Here is a 27,003-nt window from a genome sequence, read left to right as displayed (position 1 = left end):
GTATAACTCTGTATTTCTCTCAGTGGTGCATCGCTTTCCAAAAATGGGTGACAGATTTGTTCTGATGAGTCATGGACAGGAGGGAAAACAATATTAAATGCAAATCATGAAACATTTGTGTACTGTTATAATTTTAAAAATGACAGTTTGTTGTTGTTGTTGTTGTTGTTGTTGTTGTTGTTGTTGATGATGTCAAAGGCTGTGCGTCTAAACATAGCAAAAAAAAAATATTCAGGCCCTTCCTAGATATGACACATTTAAATTCTGTTCACTTTACTTAAACATATCTATTTTGTCACAACTTAATTTATTTGTGTTCAATCAACCTAATATATTTATGAAGATATATTTATGGACAGAAAACTAATTGTTGTTATATAGCTCAACACGTTTAGTCTTGTTGTTTAAATCTAATTTTCTTGATTTTTTGCGAGTACCACGCTTTACCATGCCTCAGAAAAAAACACTATTTTGTCAAGTGGCTAACATAACATAATCAGATGCAGATTTATTTTTAGTAACAGCAATACAGAATTTTCTCCATCATACAATACGTTTTAAAATGAATTGCATGCCATTTATCAACACAAGCCATCCAGTATTTAATATGCTATTCTAAAATCGATCTCGCTTACTGCAGTGTCTCAAACAAGTGTCTCACAGCAGCCACAGAGCAAACGCACAGAGTAACGTTATAACATCATTTTCAACACTCTCAAATGTATCTAATATGATAAACAGAGCTGTGTTACCTCATACTCATGACCAGAAAAACTGTAGCGGCGCCGGCGACTGTGGCATAATAAAAGTTCTGCTGCTCGTGAGGCGTGTGTTGCGCAATCACTCCAGCGGCCTCGTTCAGCTCCCACAGCACTCGGTCCTGCTCTGCTTCATACTACAATAACATTAATAATCGCATCCATGAACATGATTTCTTCCCGAGTCCTATCCCTATTCTTTTGCACCGTCCGTTGAGGTAAAGACCACATGTATGTCCCAAGATTCTGCGCTCAAACTTTGCGTCATCAAACTACGCCTTTGTTTTGAATAGGCCTCTAGCGACCTCTAGCGGACAGAAATCCTACATACTGCACCTTTAATTAATTTGTGTTAAAACTACATGAATCATTTTTGTTGACATAACTAAATAGAGTACCTCAGGGATGACGTGTTTTTGTAGGCAAAACACGGAAGCGAGTTAGCATTTAGCATTTTAGGACTATCGCCCCGAAGTCAATGGGTTTTTTGAATGGGTTTTTGCTAATTCGCCTGAAATAAGGTCTGTAGTTAACAAAGCCTCTAAATATTTTCACGTTTTGATCTATGACATAAAACACACCAGTTATTTTTTAAATCTTTATTGTGTCTTAAAAACGGCGGTTGCTAACAAATTGCTAAAAGGGACTATTTCCTTTGGCAGGGAACTTTAGACGTCATCGTGACAAACTGGAAATTTGGACAGCATTTCTCATGAAAAAGTGGATAAGTATTTATACACAGCGCAGATCATAATCAGCGAGCATGTTTTTTAAATAAAGTTGTTTTTTTAAATAAAGTTTGAGGAAGCTTGGTGGTGGTGACGTTGATCCGTGACCATGGTGTGCTGTAATCCGTTTATAGCCTATACTGTTAGCTTTTTATATCTGACGACTTTATTTAGGCTTCAAAATGTATAAATGTTGAGTTAACTTGTAAAGATTATCTTGATAGACAAAACGTGTAAGTGTCATAACCCTTTGTTAAACACAGAGCTTATTTTTTGCGATTTTCTAAAAGTCTATGGGAAAAATGCATAGGCTTTCGATCGAGGGAACCCGCGCACCGCTAACTTCCGGGTTGGCCTACAAAAACATGTCCTCCCTGAGGTACACTATTGGCAGTGCATCTGTAGTTCCCAGCATGCTTTGCAAGGGACTGCATTAGGAGAGTAAATTAAGGGATTAAAGTGTTATTTTATATGTTTTTCTGTAAAGGGAAAGATGTTGTTAGTTAATGTTAGTGTTTAATGTTCACTTATGTTGGACATTTAGAGGAGTTTCTGTAATGTTTTTTTAATTTTGTGGTATTCATTATGCAGAAGAGTGGCGCCTGTGTTTAGGCTGTGGGCACTCAGTGATCCATGCTAATGTCAGGAGTGACACCAATCTTTTTTGTTCATAATTGATTTTCCTATGAAATATTTTAACTTAAGTTTGACAAGTAACTATAAAAAGGTGTAGGGCCTATAAAATTCATTTAAACTGTATTTGACCAAATTGAGTTGGACCAACTCATTTACATTTCATTGCATTAATTTGTTTTCATGAGTTGGTGCTACACATATTTATTGAATGGAAATCCTGCCCTCAATTAAATTGAGTTTGTCCAATGACTTTTTTTTTGTTTGTTTTTTGAGTGTACTTGATGCATTTCTGCACAAATTGATCCACTTAATGCCCTGAAGATTTGGGTCCTGAAACCACTGATTTAAATTATTTTAGATTCAAACCATTGACTTAGATTCTTTCTTTCTTTCTTTCTTTCTTTCTTTCCTTTTATTTTCAGGGTTCTGCTGCTCTTTTATGCATGTGGCAGATCACGGTGCCCGCCAAATTTCGTACACAAATGTAAATTACTCATCAATAATGATAAACGAATGTGATTGGACCATAGTGACCTGCGTTGAGAAAAGTAACATATATCACGTGACTCCACCCTATTTGAGCAGCGATCTTCACAATTTTCGATTTTTTTTTTCAGCAATAATTACACATCCAAATAAAAACAACTTGCAGGTTGCGACACCTTTTAACTGAATTTCAAAGCAGTCGCAATTCCACCTGTACAGTGATTCTCATGAAACGTTACAGAGTTTTTGCCACAAGGTGGCAGCAGTAAACTTAAAGATCACCATGTTTTGTGAAACTTTTGTTCTGTGTTTCTCTTTCATTTGTCGCCTTGCTTTTCTGAGTTGGCTATAGAAAACTGGATATAGAATTACAGTGAAAGTAAGCAATTCTCTTTTTCAGAAAAGTCTGATTATGTGGATCGAAAACCGCATTTCACCCTACTGTATGTTTCCCTCTGATAAATGGATGAGTTGCAGAAACACACTCGAGTGTCAGCAGTGAAGGCCCCTCCCTCAGACCACAGAGAACTTGAAAGACACGAGGAAATAGACACAACACACAGTAAAACACAGTTCAGTGGATTACAGTCTCTGGAGGACTGAGAAGAAACCTGTCTCTGAACTGTGAATGTCTATCATCTGTGCATATGAATTAGTAAATTAAGAAGCATCTGTTCATACCTAATTTGAATATCCTCAACCAGCTGGGGAAAACACGAAGAGTTCAGGTAATTTAAGGAATTTAAAGTTCTTGCAACATTACGGATCATGTTTACTGAATTTTTTTTTTTCAAAGTCACTTTTAGGGGGGTGTTTATGTGGCATCTCGCCTCTTTGCAGTGTTTTTCTCTTCTTTTGGTGTTTTTGTTGTGACGTTTTTAGTTTGTTTGCGTGTGGTGTGGAATGTTGAAAAGGGAGGAGTTGTTACGCGATAACAGCCTGTAAATGAAATTGATATATTGATACATTTGACAGGGTTCTATGTTCATAACAATATAAAGAAATGTTTAATTTGTGATTTCCTGGCCTGGAAAATGAAATAGTGTGAGTGCAGTCTCTATAAAATATTTATTATTAGTATTATTTTATCCAGTAATCACTAACATTTGCCAAAATTACGGGAAACTTGATTTAGTCCATTGGATACAACGTTGTGTTGAATTCTCTCTACTGAAAATGTTACATTCCAAACATACTGGCCTACATTTTTCTTTTACAAAAACATATTGTCCCTCTAACAATAAGAGTTGTTTATCTGTACTTAAACAAATTTTATTTTGGGTGTTTATGGCTGCATGACTGTTTTGTTCAGTCATTTACAAAAAGTAGGAGTTACATTGAGCCCAAACAGTTTTTGAACGCTTAAACAACACTTAAAAATGTCTGTATGTCATTGAACTACATCAACTGATGTCATACATTCACTAAAATTACTAACATTGAGCAAAAATTAAGTCAATTAACCCTGTAAAGTCTGATAAATAATAGTCAGAAAAATATATATTTTTTTTTAAAATAGAGCAGTTATTGAAGCCTTAGTAAAAAAACGAAACATTTTATTTTTATATATATATATATATATATATATATATATAAGTTTTCATAGGCCTGTGTTTTGTTTTATATCTTATTTGACACATCAAGCTGATGAAGACTGAGCAAAAATATGCAATTAGGTGCAGTTGTTGATATTTATATGGCCAAAAAGTAAGATGAAATTCTGATAATTTGTAATGTAAATCAATGAGATCTTTATAACTATAGCAGACTACGCATGTAAAATGCATATAAATATGTATAGTTAGTAAGTAGTAAGTATAGTTGTCACTCTACATCTCCCAATAATGAGTCTTAGATCATATTTAAATGCTTAGTTTTATGATCAAAACTGTAGTTTTTATTGTGGAGGCAAAACACATAATGCAATGCAATACAATGATGATTGAGAGATGGACAAATAAACGTTCCTCAAAAGCCTAATGGATCATATTTGATTCTCACATTTTAACAAGATTTAACAGTAAATGTTCATCTTGAAATATTAAGAAAAAAGATCCTGTAGCATTTGAGCACAGATAACATCATTTTGTATGTTATTTTTTTAATGCAATGTCACTGACACATTTTAAGTGTCCGGATACTTTCTGAAGGCTTTCAAACAGCCCAAATAAATATGTCACCAGTTGAAGACGCACCCTCTGTAAAAACACAATGCCATCGCTGACTCATTCTCATGATCCTGATAGTCGAGAATGAAGAGCCATGTGTTGTGAAAGGGATTTATATTGTGTGTGTCTTCAGAAACCAGGATCTTTTGTGCTGTCAATTGGATGGTGTGGTTCCGGTCTGGATGGGTGTGTGATGTCTTAAACCGATTTATCTGAGCTTCGTATCGATCTTTCCTCTCTCACAGTCGTGTGTAATGCTTTTACAGCTGTGTGATGTGAGTGGTGTTCATATTCGCGAATCCTGCAGGACACCCCCTGGTGCTCCGTCAAGAGTGATAAAAAGCAGAACAATACAGTAAACTAAAGGAGGGGCCAATAGTGTTTATCAGACGTTTGAAGACCATTTCAGATTTTTTTTCCCCTTTTTGGCTGTCCTGGTTTGACAGTGTGATACTGACTCATGTTTCACTGATCATGTGACTTTTAGATGTGTTCTGCATGTAGGAATAGTTCCTACCATTTCATTCCAAACCCATGTTTTCTTGAGGCAAGACAGGCCAAGACAGGCCAAACCCTGTGTTTTTCATGCACTGGTAAATTGAGATTTCGGGCTATTTTGCTTCCATTACACGTCTTCTTTCAGACTAGTGGAAAGAAAACATATAAAATACATATTAAATTGTTTATTTTATTACACTTTATCTATTTGCATCTGTAGATTTAAATTAACCCATATCTTTAAAGGCCGTGAGATTAATTTCTGTCCTGCGCTGAGACCAAAATCTCCACTTCAACAGCTTTACATACACCAAACTTTACAATTTTATTCCTATCTATATTCTGAAGGTTTTTACAGTGGGGTTTGTTCATATATCATTAACCTGATATGTGTTTTAACATTTTATTCCTAAAAACAAGACTTATTTTTTTCTTTTCTGACAGTATTTTCTGATTTATAGAGTAATAAAAATCCCCTCTGTAAAAACCTTTAACCTTAATATGTCAACAAAATGAAACAAGAATTTTGAACCTGGCTGGGCATTTATGCAAGTGAGTGTATATTTAAAGGTGCAGTAGGTGATCTGTGAAATGCTAACGTTAGCATGCTAGCATTGAAAGCATACAATCCCACCCTCCCTGCAAAAGCCACACCTCCTCCAAAACACATGATCGTGCGCATACACACACAGCTGCAATTGGCAAAGCGTCACAAGAGACGGCGTTAAATTACCTCATGTCTCTAAGTACATAACATTACAATAATAATGAACGTAAACAACTTAGAGAGATTGTAACTGACTGCTGCAGATTCATTTTGGTGTTGAATCTGTTGACATGGAAACTCATAATTCTGAGTCTGACTGAACAGCTCATAAAAAACAGATATTCTAATATATTTGTTTATTTAAATGACGTTTAATGAGAAAGACGTTATTTTTTTAATCATAAAGTTTTTGTCTGAACAAGCTTACGATTAGGCAATATACACAACAAGCTTAAAGTCTGCGAGGCAGACGACAACGCTCTGTGATCAAATACAATCGACTTGTTAACATGCTCCACAGCGCCACCCAGTGCATTTAGTTATAACTGTGAGTTTTGTGCTTAGGATTTATCATTGATTCACTGCATTTACGGTCAGCAAAACAACTTAGTAATACTTGAATAGTATTTTTATTTTTCGAATAATAATTACAGATTGAATATTCGACTATTCGTGCACACCCCTAGTAAAAACATATGTTGACAGGCAGGTAGGACATTGTATTATTTCATTACACCTTCCACAGACCATATATTTATAAAAAAAAAAGCATTTAGACCATTTAACATAGTGATTTTCAACCAGTATAACAAAAATGTTTCAGTAGAATAGGGCTGTAACGATTCCTCAATTAAATTAGAATACTCGATTTTAAAAAATCCTCGATTTCAATTTGCCCGTGTCGAGTAACCAGAAAATACCAGAAGTGGCGCTTTCTATGGACGAGAATCCATGAAACGCATTATTAGACCGTTTTCTAAGGCTGCCCGATATTAAACCCGTTTAAAAATCATAATAAAGCAAAATTCTATTGTGACTTTACAAAGGCTGTGAATTAATTAAACAAATGTATGTGCTGCAGGTTTAATATGCGCTCTAATTATTTACATACGTGTAGGTTATCCACGTGCGTCTCATGCAGCTCCATTCACGATAAATTACTCGAGGAATCGTTAGAATAATCGAACGATTACTCGATTACCAAAATAATCGTTAGCTACAGCCCTAGTAGAGAATCATCTATTGCACCTTTAATTAGATAACACCTCATTTGCATATTTAAACATAACAATTCAGAAAACTTGTAATTCAAAACCGTTGTCTTATGTTGTGAGTAATTAACTGGGGAAAGTATGGTGATATTTACTAGTTAAAATCCCTTTTCACCTGTAGTGTTTTGCCATAAACCCCATATTACACAAAATGATATGTTTGGTAGAATCTCCAAGCTTCTTGTTTTTTTTTTTTTTTTTTTTTTTGTTTGTTTTTGTGTTCAGATTTGCACTGTATACTTAAAGTCAAACTGTGTTGAATGTAATTCAGGCCAGAGAAACACATCCAGAAAGGTGATTTTCTACATTAGCTTTTTTGCGCTGTTTTATAAATGACACTCATAACTCAGTTCTTGTTCTGTATTGCTACCGTATTTCTTCTGAAGACACACACTTACTGCTCAGGTCAGGCAAATGTAGAAGATATTGGTGTAAGTGTAAAGCAATCCCAGCGCCCGGGTCAATAACCCACAGAGCGTTCCTGCATTATGATCTTGTGTCTGTGTGTGTCATTCCAGACTGCAGCATGTTCTCGTCAGTGAAGCCGTTTGAAGGGCAGCAGTTTTCAGCCCTGAGGAAGCAGTGCCAGCAGAACAGGACTCTGTTTGAAGACCCAATCTTCCTCCCTGTAGACCAGTCACTCTTCTATCGCGGAAACCGCATTGGAAAAGTCACCTGGAAGAGACCAAAGGTATGAAGAAAAATTGCTAATTTAGATGCAAATTCTACTTTGATGCAAATAATGTGAGTCATTTGTTACATAATGTGAATTTGTTGTTAAGTTTGTGTGTAGTTTTTGTGTTCTAGCTTAATTTTGTCAGAAAATAGTCTTTAGAAACAGATTCTTTCCCTACATCTGAATTATTGGTATTTTATTATTAAAGAAATCTAAATATTTTGAATAGTCTGAAAATATCAGTCTATTTTCCTTACTTACTTATTTATTTATTTATTTATTTATTTATTTATTTCATGAATCTGAATTTAAAGTTCAGTATTTGAACAAACCCCATACTTCAAGTATTACAAAAGGAAAAGTTAGCGAACAACACTAATTACGAAGGAATTTATCAAAACACCTGATAATTAGTGGCCTTTAGTAACTATTAATACACTTTAATCAGTTAAAGGTGGATTTTATGGCTGCTTAGATTAAACCCATCACCTAAATAACCTGGATGTTGTCATTACTCATATCTGAGCTCTGTGCTTATGGAAGGTGTGTCTCTGCTGGCCGCAGATCTTGTGTAACTGGACACCACTTGTAACTTACGCATTTAAACTGATGGCAGATAAAAGCGTTTGTAGTTAAAACAATTAACTCTGCTTACAGTCCCCTGCTTGACATTATTATATTTAGCCAAAGGTTATAATAGTTATTGTTTCGAAATGTACCTGAGTAAATGTTTGTGTACAGGAATAATTTCCTGTAGCTGTCATAACTGGAGTCTTGGTGTATGATAAATAAATGTGTTTTCTCAGCATATAAATACACCTGAACCAGGATGAATGTTGATAAACTATGCCAGAAATGGGTGGCTTAGAGCTGTTGATGAAATCTGTTTTCATGTGCAATATTTAGTACAGTACCATTCAAAAGTTTGGGATCAGTAAGAATTTTTTTTTTTTTTTTTTTTTTTAAACAAGTATCTTCTGCTCACCAAGGCTGCATTTGATAAAAAATTCAGTAATATTGTGAAATATTATTACAATTTAAAAAACTGTTTTGTATTTGATTTTAAAATGTAATTTATTCCTGTGATGCAAAGCGGAATTTTCAGCATCATAACTCCAGTCTTCAGTGTCAAGATTTGCTGCTCAAGAAACATTTCTTATTATTATCAATGTAGAAAACAGTTGTGCTGCTTCATATTTGTGTGGAAACTGCGAGACGTATTTGTCAGGATTCTGGATTATTTGAAATATAAATCTTTTGTAACATTATAAATGTATTTACTGTCACTTTTGATCAATTTAATGCATCCTTGCTGGATAAAAGATAGATAAATAAATACACAAATAAATAATAAATCTTACCGACCCAAACTTTTGAATGGTAGTGTATATTATCAATTCACGAATTTTAGCAGCTCTAACCAACTTGCTCATAAATTCACAGATAAGCACAATTTAAGCAAAAGCCCTTAGATCAGAAGGTCTTTAAGATAATAAGAAACATAAATTCAGATTAATTTCTTGACACGTACTATATGAAATGTATTTGTTTCTCTTCTTTCTTCCCCTCCCTACTGTTTTCAGTGTCTTTACAGCAGCAATCACACAAAACAAGCCTAAAAGATCTTTGTCAATTAAAACTGAACCCAGTCCATTAAAGGCTCTTAGAAAAGTCTTTTTGGCATTCCATTAACTAGTTAAATATGCATGAGGTTTTAAGTAATCCACTGAATGGATTGTCATTGTTAGACAAGCTTAAAGGTGGTTTTAGCTAGTGAGCGGCTAATGTAACCATGTTTGCTCAGTGATTTTGATCTGTAGATTTGGCTTCGTTTTATATGTGATTTATTGTTTTTTTTCTACCCGTTTTATCATCCGCCAGGTGAAAATGCTGGATCGGATGACTTAGTAAATTAACAGCAAATCTCCTCAGCATGATTTGAGGAATCAGTCATGTCAGAAACACAAACGTTACACCCCAAAGTTTAATGCTAAGTATGAGCAGTAGTAATAGTAATGCCATTGCCACTAAACGGTTAGTCACACAGAGCAGTGTGTTTACGTTTAGGGAGCATTGCTACATACAGTATATATTCAGGACACTCCCCTTTTCACCATCAGTGTTCTGTTCGGGCATGTGAGTGCAATGTAGTTGAACAAGTGCAATACCATCATCCGCCCACTAAAAACTTCATGTGCATGAACTGCACTGTTTATACTGTTTGTTGAAGCAGAAGTCTGTTTTGTTAACTCAGGCCGGTGGCGAAAACAGACCTTCACTCATGAATGTCACATGAAGCAGCTCTTCCTCACCACAGCTGTTGTTTTCTTTAGCATCTGAAATAATACTATCTGCTCTGTTAAGTCAGGGAGGGAGAAGGGATACTTTAGGGAAAAATCGGATTTATGTATGTATATATTTATTTATTTATGCAATTTTATGATTATTTTTTTATGCAATTGGAGTTTTTTAAAGCCTCAGGTTTGCTATGTTTGTTGTTTATAGGGCTGCACAAAAAGGGTAAAAAAAATTATATTGTTTCTTATACATAAATATGACTGTAAAATAATAATAATTATTATTGTGCTATTTATTATGATGATTATTATTCAGGCATGTAATATAATTAAGCAATACAAATATTGCCATTGTAATAAAACTGGTTTACTGTAGAATAAAAAAAGTATTTAAAAAATACAGTATATAATAATAATAACAAAAATACATTTTAAAGTACAAAATGACTGTTTTTTTGTTTGTTTGTTTTTTACAAAAATACAATACTAATATTATATCTTAAATTCATCATTTTCAGACATTAAACCATCTTAATCTTTAATTTTTTATTTTGGTGGAATATCATGGGAAACCATTAAAGGGATACCAAAAATGAAAATTCGGCAATCGTTTTCTCACCCTCAAACCTGTATTAATATTTTGAAGAATGTTTGTAGCCAAACATTGATGGGCCCCATTGACTACAATAGTATGGGGGAAAAATTCTATGGAAGTCAGTGGGGCCCATCAACTGTTTGGAACATCTTCTTTTGTGTTCAGCAGATGAAAAAAATTCATACAGGTTTGGAACAACTTGAGGGTGAGTAAATGATCACAGAATTTTCATTTTTGGGTGAACTATCCCTTTAAATTGTCTCCTTTTTTGGCAACAACACCTTTAGATAAAAGAAGATAAAATCAGATAAAAGAAGCTTTCACTTGTTTTTTTGTGTTTCAGGAAACAAACTAACCCTTATAAACTACTCTTATAAAGTGGGTAGTTAGTTAGCCTTAGGATGAATGGTATGCCATTTCAGCAGTACTCAAAGCTGTTGTGCCTCAGTGACACACTAACTGTCAACCGAGAACAGAAAAACATGGCTGATTTAATTACAGGTGCTCTGTTTTCTATCTCACAAAAACACACTGCCCTGCAGTCCTTCTGTAACTGGACTCTGTTGTATGTGTGAATATGCAGCACTGGATCATGGGAATCTTGTTGTCTCTCTATAACAGGAGCTCTGTGAAGACCCGCACTTGTTTGTAAATGGAATTAGTGCCCACGATCTGCACCAGGGGCAGCTGGGAAACTGCTGGTTTGTGGCAGCATGTTCCAGTCTGGCCTCCAGAGAAGCTCTTTGGCAGAAGGTGAGTTCATGTTATTATTGTTCCCGTATCAAAATAGTTACCATAGTAATGATAAGTTCTGCCTAAAAACAGTAGTTACCAATATTTGCATCTCATTTAACTTGACATGGTGTCTTAAAATTTAGTGTGAGAAATTAAAAAATTTGTAGAAAAAATCAGAGTACAGTGTCAGCAACGCCAAAGTCACAGATTTGATTTCCAGAGAATGCATGAACTGATAAAATATATATCTTCGATTACAGTGGTCGCTAATACCAATTAACCACGTTTTTCTAAACTAACTCTAGTAACTAAGGTAAGGTGGGGTACAGTATACTTCAAAGAAAAAAATTGTTTAAAAAAATTTCTCAAAGCCATGGGGTTCGCAGCAATGCCATTGAAGAACCACATCACCCCCCCCCCCCTGTTTTATTTACACTGGTGTGGCGACTCTTAGGATAAGCTTATCATTTCTCACAGAATGTGACCTTTCCTCATTACACAGTGTCTACAGGTACACTGTAATCCTTACAAATTGAGCCATGGGATGTGCTTACTGAGAAAATGATGCGTTATTAAGATGAGTCTTGTTTAGATTGAATGAGATTGCATTGATTGCTTGTGACTAATTGGAGACTTGGGGTTATCACCTTGCTCTATTTTCATTTGTGTCCACACATGATGCACAATCGTGGACAAACATCAGATCCCATGAGATGACTTGTTTGTTTCCATGTGTTACAGTTTTCCAAATCCGAATGCTTGGAAATAGTTTTTTTTAAAGCACTTCCGTTTACTCATGAGCTTACAGTCGTACGTCATCCATCTGTGTCGCTCCACGTAATTCTCATTAAAGAGCCTCGCGGGACGTCCTGCCTGTCGCTGTCACACTGCAGCGCCTGCAGTAATGCACCTTACACGGCTACACACCGTCGCGCAGTACGCTGAGCACTAGATCTCCCTCCGTGTTGTGCGTTCTGTCTCTACTAGACATGTTGTTCTCTCCTGAGGTCTAATTACTGTCCGCTAACTCTTCCTGCGGTCCCCCTGAAGAGCCCCATCAGACACACACTCATAGATCTTGTCTGGCCACACACTCATGCCTAGTGAGCTGCCTATCTAGGCAGTATTTAAAAGGTGCTAAAGCTGCTCTTAAAGGTGTGCAGCGACCTTATGTTGCAAATTAAGTTCTCTCTTTGATCAAATTCTAATCTAAGGCAACATCACATCTGTGCTCAATAGAGAACAATGTTTTTGATCTGCCTGCATTGACACCATTGTATGAGAACAGAACTGAGCTGGACGATGACATCACTGTTTTCTCCAGTGCTGATATATAGATAAATTAATTAATATTTATTGATTTTTACAATGGAATTAATCAATACTGAATTTATTTAAGCTGGACAATGACCATTTTCTTTAAGAGCTGCTGTGCAGCCAAAATTATTTGCCAGTTATCACTGTAAAGCTGCTTTGACGCAATCTGCATTGTAAAAAGCGCTATATAAATAAAGGTGACTTCACTTGACTTGACTAGAAAACAATCCCAGAAAACATTGCTACAAGCTCTATTGAGGGGAAAAAAAAAAAGATTTGTAATTAAATTAAAATTAAAACTGTTGACTTTTTGCTTTACTTTTTCAGTACCAGTATTATTTATATTAAGATTAATTAAAATTAAATTTTGAATTAGGTTTTATTTTTATATTTTCAGCTTTCATTTTAATTTTAGTTAAAAAAAAAAAGTCATTTTAATGTGCTTTTGTCATTTTTATTATTATTATTATTATTATTTTTAAATATTACTACTCTCTCTCTCTCTCTTTATATATATATATATATATATATATATATAATATATATATTTATTTATAGAATTACATATTTCAATTTATTTTTATGTCCTTTTGTAGTTTTATTTTACTTTGTTTTTTATTTATTTACAATTAGGATTGTTATGCTTCAACTTATGCTTATTCCAGTTAGTTGCCAAGGCAACATTTCTAATTTTTTATGTTTTCAGATTTATTTCATTAACAAAACTGTTTTTTATAGCTTTAGTTAGCAATAAAAACCTGTTTAGTACAGCATGAAATATTAATAAAACTGTGTTATTAAAATGGTTTGTGTTTGCTGTGTATTTTTATTCTCTTAGAGGGTTGCATTGATATTTTAGTAAAATGCAAACTTAAGGTAGGCTTCTTTTGTGGCTTCCTTTTAAGATTTTTGCCAAATTAGAAGTCACATATACTCTTCACAGTGCAGGCAATCCTAGAATGCAGTGAAATGATATAATATCAAAAATACAGATTATACCATTATTTCGAATGGAGCTATAGATGTTCATTCCTGGGGAAAAAGTTTTCAAAGATTATATGAGAAATTTGCATTTTACATTTATTGACTGCTTAGTTGACTTATTTCATAGCAAACAGAGACCATTTTAGTAGTTCTATGTGTGAGAATTGTTCTTCTGACTCGATTCTTTCAATGATCTAGTTCACAAATTGAACTGAACTAGTTAGATTCTTAGACAGCTCACTGCATACTTTCAGTTATGTCTCATAAAATGTCAACAGATGTATAACGGAAACGCTTGATGACGTAAAAGAACTGAAGAATTGGCTTGTTGAACCAGTTCATTGGAACAACAGTTAAAAAGAACCAGTTCATGGAAGTGAGTCAGACTTCTTAGAACTAATGTGTTGCATTTGCCTTAAGGCTGGGCACATTGATTGATTGCCGATATTAATCCCGTTATGTTGTGGATAGAGATGGATGCTGGTCGAGACCTTCCAGTCAGATGCCTTCACCATATTGACAAAACATTGACATACAGAAACGGAATGATTGACAGCACAATTTATTTTACTGTAGATTCGCTCTATAAGCATCATAATGGCAGTGGATTACATAAGTACCAGACAAAATCATCCAGCAATATCTTTATGCATGTGTATAACAAACAATCTTCCTACAAAATGTTGCTTTTTTTCTGGACGACATGTTAAATAAAACCATCATAAAGTTCAGGAAACAACATAGGACTAGAGCTAAAGTTTTTATTAACACAAAGAGCTTTTGTTGATTGGTGAAAGAAAGAGGATTTGACTGACCATCACAAAGAGCATCTAACCTGTCTGAGGTTTTAGAATACGGTGATTCAATCTGTCACTTGTTTTTGTTGAAGGTCAAAGAGCAAGAGATTTTGTCTTTCGTCGCTCCCTCCTTAAAGGCGAATAGGAAATACATCACTTTCCGCACCTTCGCCAGCTCGGCTATCCTTTCTCCAAACTCCTGGATGTCCGCCTCTAGGCATTTGATGGGCGAATCCTCGGGATCTCCGGCGTTCCTCCAGAACTGGCCGATGGGCTCCAGCAGCTGCCTGGTCATCAGGTTGGTCAGGTCGGGTGTCCAGAGCTGGCAGATGCCGGTGACAGTGAAACGGCCCGTTCCTTGCAGGGTCACGTTCCAGTGGGAGAAGGTCAGCTCCTGCTCGCTGAAGTCCAGACGGTAGACGGACTCGTGCGGCAGGAGCAGCCTCTCGCCGTCCTGCCTCTTCTGGCCCCTCTGCTGCAGCGACTGCACCCTCAAACGCATCACCTCCGTCAGCTGCAGGTCCTCGGTGAAAGTCAGCTCCATTTCCGAACCCATGACCGGATCGCCTTCAAGTTGGGGAAGGATTCGTCTGCTTGTGGCTTGTGTCTGTGTGCGACTGAATAAACTCTCTCCTCTTTCAACCTTCACTTTCCATTACTCTACCCCCACCCCTCTGCCTCTGTGGCCCCACGGGCAAAAAGCCTCATTTAGTTGGGGACATTATTGATTCTGCCACACATGCTCTGAGCCTCTGGATGAGTTTTGGGAGCAGGAGGAGGAGCAAACCAACCGGAGATTCACTGTTAGTGTTTGACGTGTTGCAGCACTAGGCAACAGATGCTTGCTGCTGTTTAAAAACTTTAAGGATTTTTTTTTTGTTTGTTTTTGTTTTTTGATCATTTATATATACATCTGATTAACAATATTTATTTACAGTTAATGGGATTTTATTATTCTATTAGTATTGTTTTATTCATAATAGTATTTTATTATTCTTTACGTACAGGGTTAGTTCACCCAAAAATGAAAATAATGTCATTAATTACTCACCCTCATGCCGTTCCACACCTGTAAGACCTTTGTTCATCTTCGGAACACAAATTAAGATATTTTTGTTGAAATCCGATGGCTCAGTAAAGCCTCCATAGCCAGCAATGACATTTCCTCTCTCAAGATCCATTAATGCACTAAAAACATATTTAAATCAGTTCATGTGAGTACAGTGGTTCAATATTAATATTATAAAGCAACAAGAATATTTTTTTGTGCACCGAAAAAAAACAAAATAACGACTTATATAGTGATGGCCGATTTGAAAACACTGCTTCATGAAGCTTCGGAGCGTTATGAATCTTCTGTTTCGAATCAGCGGTTCAGAGCACCAAAGTCAGCAGTTTGGCGGTTTGACACGCAATCCGAATCATGATTCGACACAAAAGATTCATAACGCTCCGAAGCTTAATGAAGCAGTAATGAAGCAATGACGTTATTTTCATTTTTGGGTGAACTAACCCTTTACTGTATCATATTATTATTTTTGTTGTTGATTATTATTGTTATTATTATAGAATGAGATGAGTTTTTAGTAATTGCGTGAAAAAATATGCCTAAAATGTACAAAAATACATAGGTGTCCTTAAAATCTGTTATTGTTAACTAAAAGTAAAACTTTTACATTTTGTTTTCTGTGATTGAAATAAGGCTGAAATAAAATAAAATAAATATTAGATGAAAAACTTAAAAAAAGTAGTAGTAAAATTACTTAAAAAAAAAAAAAAAAAAATTTAAATTCCAAATATTCATAAATACTAAAATAATAATAATTGTTATATTATAATAAATAAAATAACAGCGCTTAAAATAGGGTTAATTTTTGGTAAAACAATTATTTATTTATTTGATTTTGGAGTGAAATATGGCCTGGGCATATTCTGTCATTTGATTCACCCATAAACTCCTATAATTCCATGAATTTAGGTTTTTATTCACCATATTCTTCTGATCTACATCAGAACTGGCTGTTTTAGGTTTAGTTGACTCCAGTATTTTTCTGTTTATAGGTTATTCCAGATTGGAAGGACCAGGAATGGGACAAGGATAAACCAGAGAGCTATGCTGGGATTTTTCATTTTCGGTTCTGGCGTTTTGGGGAATGGGTAGACGTCGTCATTGATGACCGACTGCCAACCGCAAATGGGCAGCTCATCTACTGCCACTCCAACGACAGTAATGAGTTCTGGAGTGCTCTGGTAGAGAAGGCCTATGCCAAGTAAGTACCACAACCAACATAAACAGAAAGAAAACTGTCTTACTGAATGAAGCTAGCATATATTTTGAAGGATATTTTAGATATATAGGTTGATAAGAAATGTTTCTTCAAATCAGCATATTAGAATGATGTCCTTCACTGAACTGGTTCATTTATCTGATCCCTCATTTATCAGGTTATGTGGATGTTATGAGGCTTTGGATGGTGGAAACACAGCTGATGCTCTGGTGGATTTCACTGGCGGTGTATCTGAGCCCATGGATCTGCTGGAAGGGAAGTTTAACCAGGAGGAGGAGGCCCGTCATCAGCTGTTTGAGCGGGTTCTGAAAGTCCACAACAGAGGAGGCCTGATCAGCTGCTCCATTAGAGTGAGTTTAATATCAAGTGACATGCATTTGTTTCATGCAGTAGAAAATGTGATGAACAAAAGCATAAGCGTTTTTATTGCAGTAATCATATTGGAATTAGGGCCGTCAATTTAACGCATTAATTAATTACGGTAAAAAATAATGCGTTAAAATTAACGCATTTAACACCCCGCCCCAGACCTATGTAGGTCATCTGACATTTCATACAGTTGATTAATGATGAATGTGATGCAGGGCAACAACTCACTGCATGATGAAGCCTATAGAATGTAGTTAGAATGACCCTAAAATTCAAGATATGGGGGCAGAAATACCCCAGTTTGAGTTTATGTCTCATATTTACACCATATGATATAGTAAAGCTATATCGCACAAGTGCTATTTTTGTCTCACTTGCACAAGCGCAAATGCGATACTGTTTTTATACAACAGTTCAATAAATAAGAAGTTAATATTATTTTAGACACAATATTGTGTTTTTGCTCAATTTTGCCAACGAAAAATATAAAGACAAAGCAATACAGAGCAGTGTTTCATTTCAGAATCTGCGTTTTGAACAAACTGAATGAACAAATGATTCAATTAAACATTCATAAAGAGAACTTTATGAATTTACTTCACTCCTGAATGAATTAGTGGTTTGGACAAATCGAATGAATGACTCAATGACATAATCATTAAGACGTTTACTGCTACCTACTGGCTGTTTTAGTTTCTTATTTAGAGTATAATTTAATTTAAAAATAATTTAATATTTCCATATTAATTAACAAAATAATAAAAATAAAACATTTAAGGTATAGTTTGCCCAAAAATGAAAATTCAGTCATCATTTACTCAACCTCATGGTCTGAAAGTTTGTGTAATAATTTCTATGTTGAATCAAATAAAATATTTATTTCTGAAGCTACTTTCTGTAATGTCTATTTGATGCTTTACACAATAATGACTTTAAATTATCTTTTGGGGGTAATTTCTCACCTAAATTTGATGTGCGATTAATTAATTGGCACATCATGTAGTTAATTAGATTAAAAATTTTAATCGCTTGAGACCCCTAATTAGAATATACATAATGTTTTGTGACTATAATTTTCAAAACAGTGTGTATTTCATTAGGTATTCTGATGTAATGTCCTGCCCCATAGACGTCCATTATATGTACAGTGCGTAGTATTTGTTTTTTAAAATGAATTGGAAAAAGTTGAAATTTTCCAAAAAAGTTGAAATTTTCTGTGGTAATCAACAGCATGCCACAGATACTGTGCATAGAGTTTAATTTTCATTTAAAGCTGAATTATATGTATGTTAAATATGTAACGGTGAATCAAGACTTCAGAATAAACTCATGGACTCAAACTGAAACTACTCATAAAATAAATACATTGTGTTTAATGCAATAAGAAATGTGATGAACACAAGTTTCATGCCGCCCAGTCTTATGTTTTCATACTGTTTGGATTCTCTTTTCCGTAGGCGACTACTCAGGCAGACATGGAAGCCCGTTTAGACTGCGGCCTGGTCAAAGGTCACGCGTATGCTGTAACTGACGTGCGTAAGGTACGTCTGGGAACCGGCCTGCTGGCGTTCTTCAAATCAGAGAAGCTCTCCATGATCCGTATGAGGAACCCGTGGGGTCAGAGAGAGTGGAATGGAGCTTGGAGCGACAGGTTTGTGAACATCTGCAAGCTGTTAGTGTTACTGTCGAGTGTGTGGTTTATCGTTAAAGCATACAGGTACACATTTAAACATGTCTCCAGCATCCAGCAGTAATTTGCACAGCTACAGGAGACTAAATTAATTACCGTGTTTTCTGCATTTGAACTGTCAGCGTTGTTTGTGCAATAGGAAAGGGAACTCGGCCTTATTTTAAGCCGGAATCTTCCCTGGCCTTTGCTGATGTAAATAGTTTGATTTAAGGCTAGAGACACCAGAAGCACTTCAAATGATCATGTAAACAAATTTCCTAATTGGTAGACGGCATTCAACTAATACTAACATTTCCTAAACAATTAGGAAGAGAAATGATTTAGATCAAAACATGCTTCATAAATAAAATAGGATTAAAGTTTAAACGTTATTGTACATAATGCATGAGGCAACCATGTAAAAAAGAAAAAAGGAAGCTATGGAAAAAACAGGAAATGTGCTGACACAGAGACGCTTTGTTACAAACCAAAGATTGTGTTTTATATGCTCTGTGTATTTGTGTGCTCATGCTGCCTCCTACTGGAGGACAAGCTGAACATCAGGTGTCGTATTTCAGCATTGTAAAGGTGCACTAATAATTTTATGTTCATGCTAATACAACAATTGTCTTTGAGCTTATACTGACCATGTTCACATTGCAAGGTTTTGGGAGTGAAAACTAGATTTAAATGTGAGCGTGAATGCCCTAAATCAGGGCTCTTCAACCAAAAACCCTTTGTTGGACAGAAAGATGGTGCTGGGACCTAATAACATGCATTTAAAGGGTTAGTTCACCCAAAAATGAAATTTCTGTCATTAATTACTCACACTCATGTCGATCCAAACCCGTAAGACCTTCGTTCATCTTCGGAACATGTTATTGAATAAAGTTGTTATTTTTGTTTTGTTTTTGCACACAAAAAGTTTGAACCACTGTAGTCACGTTGACTATTTTAACAATGTTTTTACTACTTTTCTGGATCTTGAATGACGGTAACTACGTTGCTTTCTATGGGAGATAAAAAAAACTCTCGGATTTCATCAAAAATATCTTAATTTGTGTTCCGAAGATGAACGAAGGTCTTACAGGTGTGGAACGACATGAGTATGAGTACTTAATGACAGAAATTTCATTTTTGGGTGAACTAACCCTTTAATGCCATATTAATGTATTTACATACTTTTTTTTTTTTATCATGCTTACATTGCCAATCCATTAAAATAATTCTATTTTAATGTAGTACAGAGTTATTTGAGTTTACATTTAGAATACATACTAAATACATTTTCATGTGGGAGGGACAGTCATACATTTTTACATTCATTCATATTTTTTAGTGGCCACTTTGTGCTAATTCATTCCCTTGTTTTGATTTAACTAAAACAAAGGAAAAAAATATTACAATGTGGCTACAATTTACTAAAACAAAGGAACAAATTAATAAAACGAGAAAAAAAAATTTTTTTCACCAAATTAATGTGGGATCAAACAATAACTGGTGTCAAAATGAAAGTTTCAAAAATGCAAAAGCAAACATTTTCAGTTACCAGAGCCATTGGTGAAATGCGCCATTAGCAGGCATATTTGTCAGTTGGTTTATTATTATTATTATTTTTTTACAGTGGAAATTGAATTGCCGCACTATTATGTTTTTTCTGAATCCGTCTCTGTGTGTCTGTATAGCTCAGAGGAATGGAAGAGAGTCAGTAAGAGTGAGCGAGAGCGGTTGGGTGTGACCGTGGAGGATGATGGCGAGTTCTGGTGAGATTAATATCTGGACTGGTTTTGCTGTGTTTCACCATCTTTAACTCTATCTGTGACATGATGTAATTTACCACAGAAAATAATTTAGCATCTTTCAGCTTGTCAGTAGAGCATTAAAAAGGATTTTAAAGCAGAAACATGAAGCTTGTATTTTGTTTAAGCATTTACACTAATTCTTCAGTGCAAAAATGATCCTCCTTTTCTGGCATCTTTGCACGTATCATATGAAAGTTACTGGGTTTACATAGTCATGACAGGAGCACTGAAAAAATGTAGTGAAATTGTTAGTAAATTTCACAAATATTAAATATTTCACCATTTATAAAAGAAATGGTAACACATTAAATTAAATGTGAAATTTTTAAAGTAGAAGGACTGAAATAATATTTTCTTTTAAAATTTACTCAATTTACAACTTTCAAAAGTATTTTTTACAGCAAGTAGTATTGCATGTATCTTTTTACACAAGTTAATTTCATTACATTAGTCATATTTGAACATGCGTAATGTTTTGTGAATAAACTTTTCAAAACAATGTATATTTTATTGTTTATTCTGTTGTAATATGTAATATTTAATTTATTTATTGATTTAATCATTTTAAAAAATATATATATATTATTATTTTATTTATTTAATTAATTAATTTTATTTCCAAAATAGGTGACAAGTTGATATTTTCTGTGATAATCAACAGCATGCCACAGGTGCTGTACTACATAGAGTTTAACTTTCATTTAAAGCTGAATTATATGTATGTAAAGTATGCAGCCTTTTACTTTTGAATCAACTCGTTGACTCAAACTGAAACTCCTCAAAACCTTTCTTTTGATGACCTTTCTTTATCGTCCTGCTGTCTTTCCTCTCTCAGGATGAATTTTGATGACTTCTCTAAGTATTTCACAGACCTGATTCTGTGCCGCTTGATTAATACGTCGTACTTGAGCATCCACAAGACCTGGGATGAGGAAGTGATGCGAGGCTCCTGGTGTCACCACGACGACCCTTTAAGGAACCGATCTGGAGGCTGCATTAACCACAAAGCCACGTTCCTCCAGAACCCACAGGTGCGACACTCATTCATAAGTGCATGTGTTGTTGTGTAGATGTGTTGTGTACTGAAGAGTATGTCACTGTGTTTTTCAGTACGTGTTTGACGTGACAAAGCCAGAGGATGAAGTTTTGATCTGCCTACAGCAGCAGGACAAGAGAGCTCAATCCAAAGAAGGCAAAGGAGAGAATATGGCCATCGGCTTTGATATCCAAAAGGTATGTCAAATCAAGTCATGTCACCTTTATTTATATAGTGCTTTATACAATACAGATTCATAACAGTCATAAACAGGAAAATAACAGAATCAATGACAAATTCAAATTCTGCCATAAAGCAACTCTAAAAAGACAAATAGAGTCATTATTAAGGTTGAGTCTGTGCAATGTATAATATATGATTTTTAGTCGCACTCATTCTAAGATAATGGATGTGGCAATTTCGACTTTAGATGGTATATCTATTGAAAGAGTTAGTTCTTATAAATATTTAGGTATATGGCTTGACGAAAGATAGCTTTTAACGTACACCTTGATAACTTGTTGAGGAAGCTTAAGGCCTGAATTGGGGTTTTTTATCACCTAAAAATGTTTCTCTTATGGGGCTAAAAAGAAAATAGTAGAGAGTACCCTTTTATCTATAATTGGTTATGTTGATCTTTTATATATGCATTCAGCTGCATCCCTTCTTAGGAAATTAGACTCTTTATCATTCAGCATTCTGCTTTTTTTGTAGTTCAGAGTCACATACGCATCACTGTATTTTAAAATTGCATATATTTATCACAAAAGCACTTATCTTTTAACCTTTTATACATATAGTATTGCACTAGCCACGTATCTCAGATTTGTCTGAAAGTCCCAAGGGTATACTCAGAATTTGGTAAATTTTCTTTTTCTTTTCATGCTCCTTGGGTTTGGAATGAACTGCAAAATGTACTTAGTCTTTATGTACTTCCACCTTTTGAGTGCTTTTAAATGTCTTTTGTAGACTGTTGTAAAGGAGACATGTAATTGCTTTTCTTGATTTAACTACTTATTGACCTTATATGTGTATTTGTCGTACTGGTATCTTGTAAAACTTTATGTCCTGCCGTCTTGACCAGGACTCTCTAGAAAAAGAGATTGTCAAATCTCAATGGTATTCTCCTGGTTAAATAAAGGATAAATAAATAATTAAATAAATAACTTAAATCTATTTAGTTCAATAACAGTGTGAAGTTCATCAATTATGAAACGAGTTCAATTCGGCTATAAGCAGCTCTACAGAAGACAATAATGTCATTATTCGACTCAAGTCTGTTCAATAGCTATGTTGCCATCCACCTAATTTATGCAAATTCTGGGATATTGCATAAAAAACACTGGATAGAAACACTAAGATGCGCATACATTTTAAAAACTGGCATAAAAAACGAATGTGCTCAATTGAGCCGGATCTTTTTTTTATCCAATAAGAAGACATGCGCATAAACTATGATGGAAATAAAATTACAGAATAAATTCTTTGATGCGAAACAAAAACTCACAGGACTTTGCCTCAACAGAGGATGTGATTGGATAACTGGACTAACCAGCAGACCAATGGCATCAAACAGCATCTCTCTGAGGTGCAAATAAATAATGATGTACAAAAAACAAGCCACAGTGGCTTTCCCAACTGTAGCAACTTCCATTTTTATTACAGATATTTTGTAATACTAAGTGACAATTTTGTTCTCTTGAACACATTGTATGGAAACGGTGCTTTATTCGCAAATTTTTTTATGTGATATTCCAATTTTGCACATAAGTGAAATTCGCAACTTTGGCTGGAAACGGCTAATGTTGATTCAGTTCAGTTAAATAACAGTGTTGATGTTGCAAAACTAGTGTTATTATTGAGTTCAATTCAGTTTTTATATTTTGCTCTTATCCAGTAGTTTCAGTGCAGTCAAATCGATATTATTACTGAATTTGAAGTCTTTTAAATCCCAACTAAGCAAGCCGAAAGGTGACAGTGGCAAGGAACCCAAACTCCATCAGGTGACAGCAATGGGAAAAAAACGTTGGGAATTTTTGCACACAAAGGAATATTGATTGATGTGTTCTCTGATAGGTCGAGCTCAACCGGATTTACCGTATGCATGCCATTCAGAAAACGGTGGGCAGCTCCATCTACATTAACTCCCGCAGCGTCTTTCTGCGCAAAGACCTGAAGGAGGGCCGTTATGTCATCATTCCTACGACCTTTGACCCCCGCCTGCAGGGAGACTTCCTGTTGCGGATCTTCACGGATGTACCTTCAAACTGCAAGTAATACATAATATATTATACATTCTTTTCTTTTTGCATTATGGATAATAAATGTATCGATGAAGATTGTGTGGTTTTAAGGGAGCTGACAATAGACGAGCCGCCCCAGACGTGTTGGACGGGGTGTTGTGGGTATCCAAAGCTGGTCACACAGGTGTACGTCCACAGAGCAGACGGACTCAAGGCTCAGGACTCAGATGGATGTAAGTAATGTCATGCTCTCTCTGTTTTTGTGCACAATACCCCTTAAAGAAATGCTCTGGATAACAGTGTCTTGCAAATATTTCATAACTATGAATTAAACAATAAATGGTTTTAATTTTTTTTAAATATGATTTTTTAATTATACCATTTTACAACTTGAACTAATCTTGAGATGCCATAAAAGATCAAATTATCTGATATTTTAAGAAACTTTGACACATAGTCATATGACTCTGTGCTCTGTGATGTTATTTCCTATTTCTGGATTTGCATGTCACATGACAACACAATGCCAAACTACTTTTACTATATTTATTTTAAGAATTTTAGCTTTTTAATAAGACAGTTACCAACATGCTTATAATTGAAAATAAGTGCATTCAGATCTTGTATTTTTGAAAATATTTACCCGAAAGTAGTTTGATGTTTTTTAATGGCTGATTTTCCTGTTGTTTCAGCGTCTGACCCGTACGTCATCATCAGCTGTGAGGGAGAGAAGGTTTGTTCTACGGTGCACAAAGACACACAGAGCCCAGACTTTGACGTGAAGGCTGTTTTCTACAGGAAGAAGCCGAAAGAGCCGATCCGCATTCAGGTGATAGTCTTTTAGGAATCATTTGTAGCTGTTTCCATCCAAAGTTGCGAATTTAACTTTGGAAAATTGGAAAATAGCATAAAACATTTGTGAATGAAACACCGTTTCAATCCCATCGATTGATCAAGAGAACAAAATCAACACTTCCTGGGAAACTGGCTCAAAATATCTAATAAAAATGGAAGATGGCACAATTGGGAAAGCCACTGTGGTTTTATTTTCCTGCATCATAAATACGCATAAGCTGTCATGTTATCTTGTGTTCAGATGCCTGGTGTTTCGCAATCGTATGAAACAGTTCTGGAAGAAAATTAAACCAAATCGTTCTCATGACAGACTTTGGCTCGGGCATTTCAAAATGACCAAGTCAACATTGTGTGACGCGATTTGTCCACTGGTTATCCAATCACATTCTCTATTGAGGCAAAGTTCTGTGAGTTTTTGTTGCACATCGAGAGGTTTATTTGATAATTGTATTTCCAACTTCGTTTATGCACACATCTTCTTATCGGATAAAAAATTACTAGCCTCCATTGAGCGCATATGTTTTTTTATGTGCATTTTTAGAATTTATGTGCATCTTGCCGTTTTTATCCAGCATTTGTGATATTCCAAAATTCACATAAAAATAGGTGGATGAAAACAGCTATTGTCATGATGAATCAATTCTGTTGTGTTCCCCTCTGTGATCTGCCAGTTATCCTCAAGTCTTTGTTTACATTTCTGTTGTGTCAATCAGATCTACAACAAGAACCTTCTGAAGGACTCTTTCATGGGTCAGGCGACCTTAAACGGTGACCTGTCTGACCTGCAGCAGCTTCACACACTTCACCTGCGGGACAAAGGAAACCGGCAGAACAATGACCTCCCGGGTCTCGTCTCGGTGAGCCTCATTATCAGCGACGTCTTGACCAACATCTAACGTCACTTACGTTCACGCTGTTCCTGTGGTAAATCGTAGAGTACTATATGTGGTGTATTACATACATTTACATGGTCTTTTTTTCTTTTGGGAATGTTTCTTGGAAGTAAAATGTAGTTGTTTACAAGCACTTTTTACACCTTAAAGCTGTCATTTTCTGGTATCATGTGCTTCCCATTGTGTTTGTCTTGGAAATTTATATATATCTGGATATTATAGGACATGCATCTATATCAGTATATGAAATAGCATGCTGTATATGCATTTATCTAATACCACTCATGACTATTCAGGTAAGCTAGTTCAGATATGTAGTAATGAATTTCAGTTTTATATTTGTATGTTAATGTAATTTGACCAAACAATCAGTAACGGAAGGTTTAATCTTTCTGTTTAATCTCTGTTTACACTAAATGTTTAAATAAGGAGGACATTTCTTTTATGTATTTTTCTCCTTCAAATGTTAGTCATAATCATGTGTTGATTTTTATAAAGCTGTGCCAAGTTTGTCAAGCCTTTGTGAAAGGAACCATTTCTCCAAATTATGTAGTGTTTTATCCAGTGTTTACCAGAATCCAGGATTTATGTTTAACATGGTCTTCAAAGTGAAGGTATCAGACATGTGAAAATATCCGTTTAACGAACAGCCAATGTTTAATGCGTATACATCTGTTTTAGAGCCAAACAGAGCTGTTCCTTATGATTTTAAACAAATATGCTCCTATAAATATTGTTTACAATATATGTTATCCACCACTTGAGAGATGATCTACACAGTGTAAAGACCAATTATAACCACCAGGTGTCAGTATGTCATCAGAAAGGGAGGAGCATGTCACTCTCAGCTTGTGGGTTTTTGCCTTTTTTTTTTTTTTTTTTCTTCTTGTTTTAATTGTCTTTCAAAAGGTAACATGCAAAACTAATGTACTTATTTTTTGTTTAAATATATATTTATTATACATTATATAAATATTTAGATTTTGTCATTTTATACCTCTTCACACACTAATGATAGTCATAAACAAACTACTAAAATAAAACTAAAATGTCATCATAAAGCCAAATTCAAAAATTCTCCCTTTGATACAAAATGCCAAGATACTTACAACTGTGCCATTTTACAATCACTATGAATTATTTTCATTTTTTGTCTTACTTTAAGTTTTACCATTTCTTTCTGTGCAGTACCTGTTGTCTGTTTACAGATGAATAGATGTGCCTTATCAGAACGGGTAAAATAGCCAAAGATTAGCCATAATCTGTGATGTTTTTTGTTTTTTGTTTTTTTGTATATTTTGATTGTGTTTTTCTCACTATTTCACACAATGAAATAAAGTTTAATTGAATGTTCA

The 27,003-nt window shown here is 35.0% G+C and overlaps 2 protein-coding genes across 2 annotated transcripts; one reads left to right on the top strand and one right to left on the bottom strand.

Annotated features, from left to right (window-relative positions):
* The first annotated feature begins 2,931 nt into the window (after positions 1-2,931).
* capn5a (calpain 5a) lies at positions 2,932-27,003 on the top strand. Its single transcript, XM_051871350.1, has 13 exons — positions 2,932-3,336; positions 7,611-7,783; positions 11,282-11,413; positions 16,555-16,763; positions 16,939-17,131; positions 18,608-18,801; positions 20,505-20,582; positions 21,457-21,652; positions 21,732-21,854; positions 23,734-23,930; positions 24,012-24,133; positions 24,593-24,729; positions 25,469-27,003. Exons 2-13 carry the CDS (start codon positions 7,619-7,621, stop codon positions 25,649-25,651), a joined length of 1,929 nt encoding a protein of 642 aa, XP_051727310.1. The 5' UTR covers positions 2,932-3,336; positions 7,611-7,618; the 3' UTR covers positions 25,652-27,003.
* ompa (olfactory marker protein a) lies at positions 14,243-16,548 on the bottom strand. Its single transcript, XM_051871351.1, has one exon. It carries the CDS (start codon positions 15,047-15,049, stop codon positions 14,567-14,569), a length of 483 nt encoding a protein of 160 aa, XP_051727311.1. The 5' UTR covers positions 15,050-16,548; the 3' UTR covers positions 14,243-14,566.

This window comes from Ctenopharyngodon idella, chromosome 18, assembly GCF_019924925.1.
Source record: "Ctenopharyngodon idella isolate HZGC_01 chromosome 18, HZGC01, whole genome shotgun sequence".
Lineage (NCBI taxonomy): Eukaryota > Metazoa > Chordata > Actinopteri > Cypriniformes > Xenocyprididae > Ctenopharyngodon > Ctenopharyngodon idella.
The sequence above is the reverse complement of the archived record's forward strand: the minus strand, read 5'-3'. Positions and strand labels throughout refer to the sequence as shown.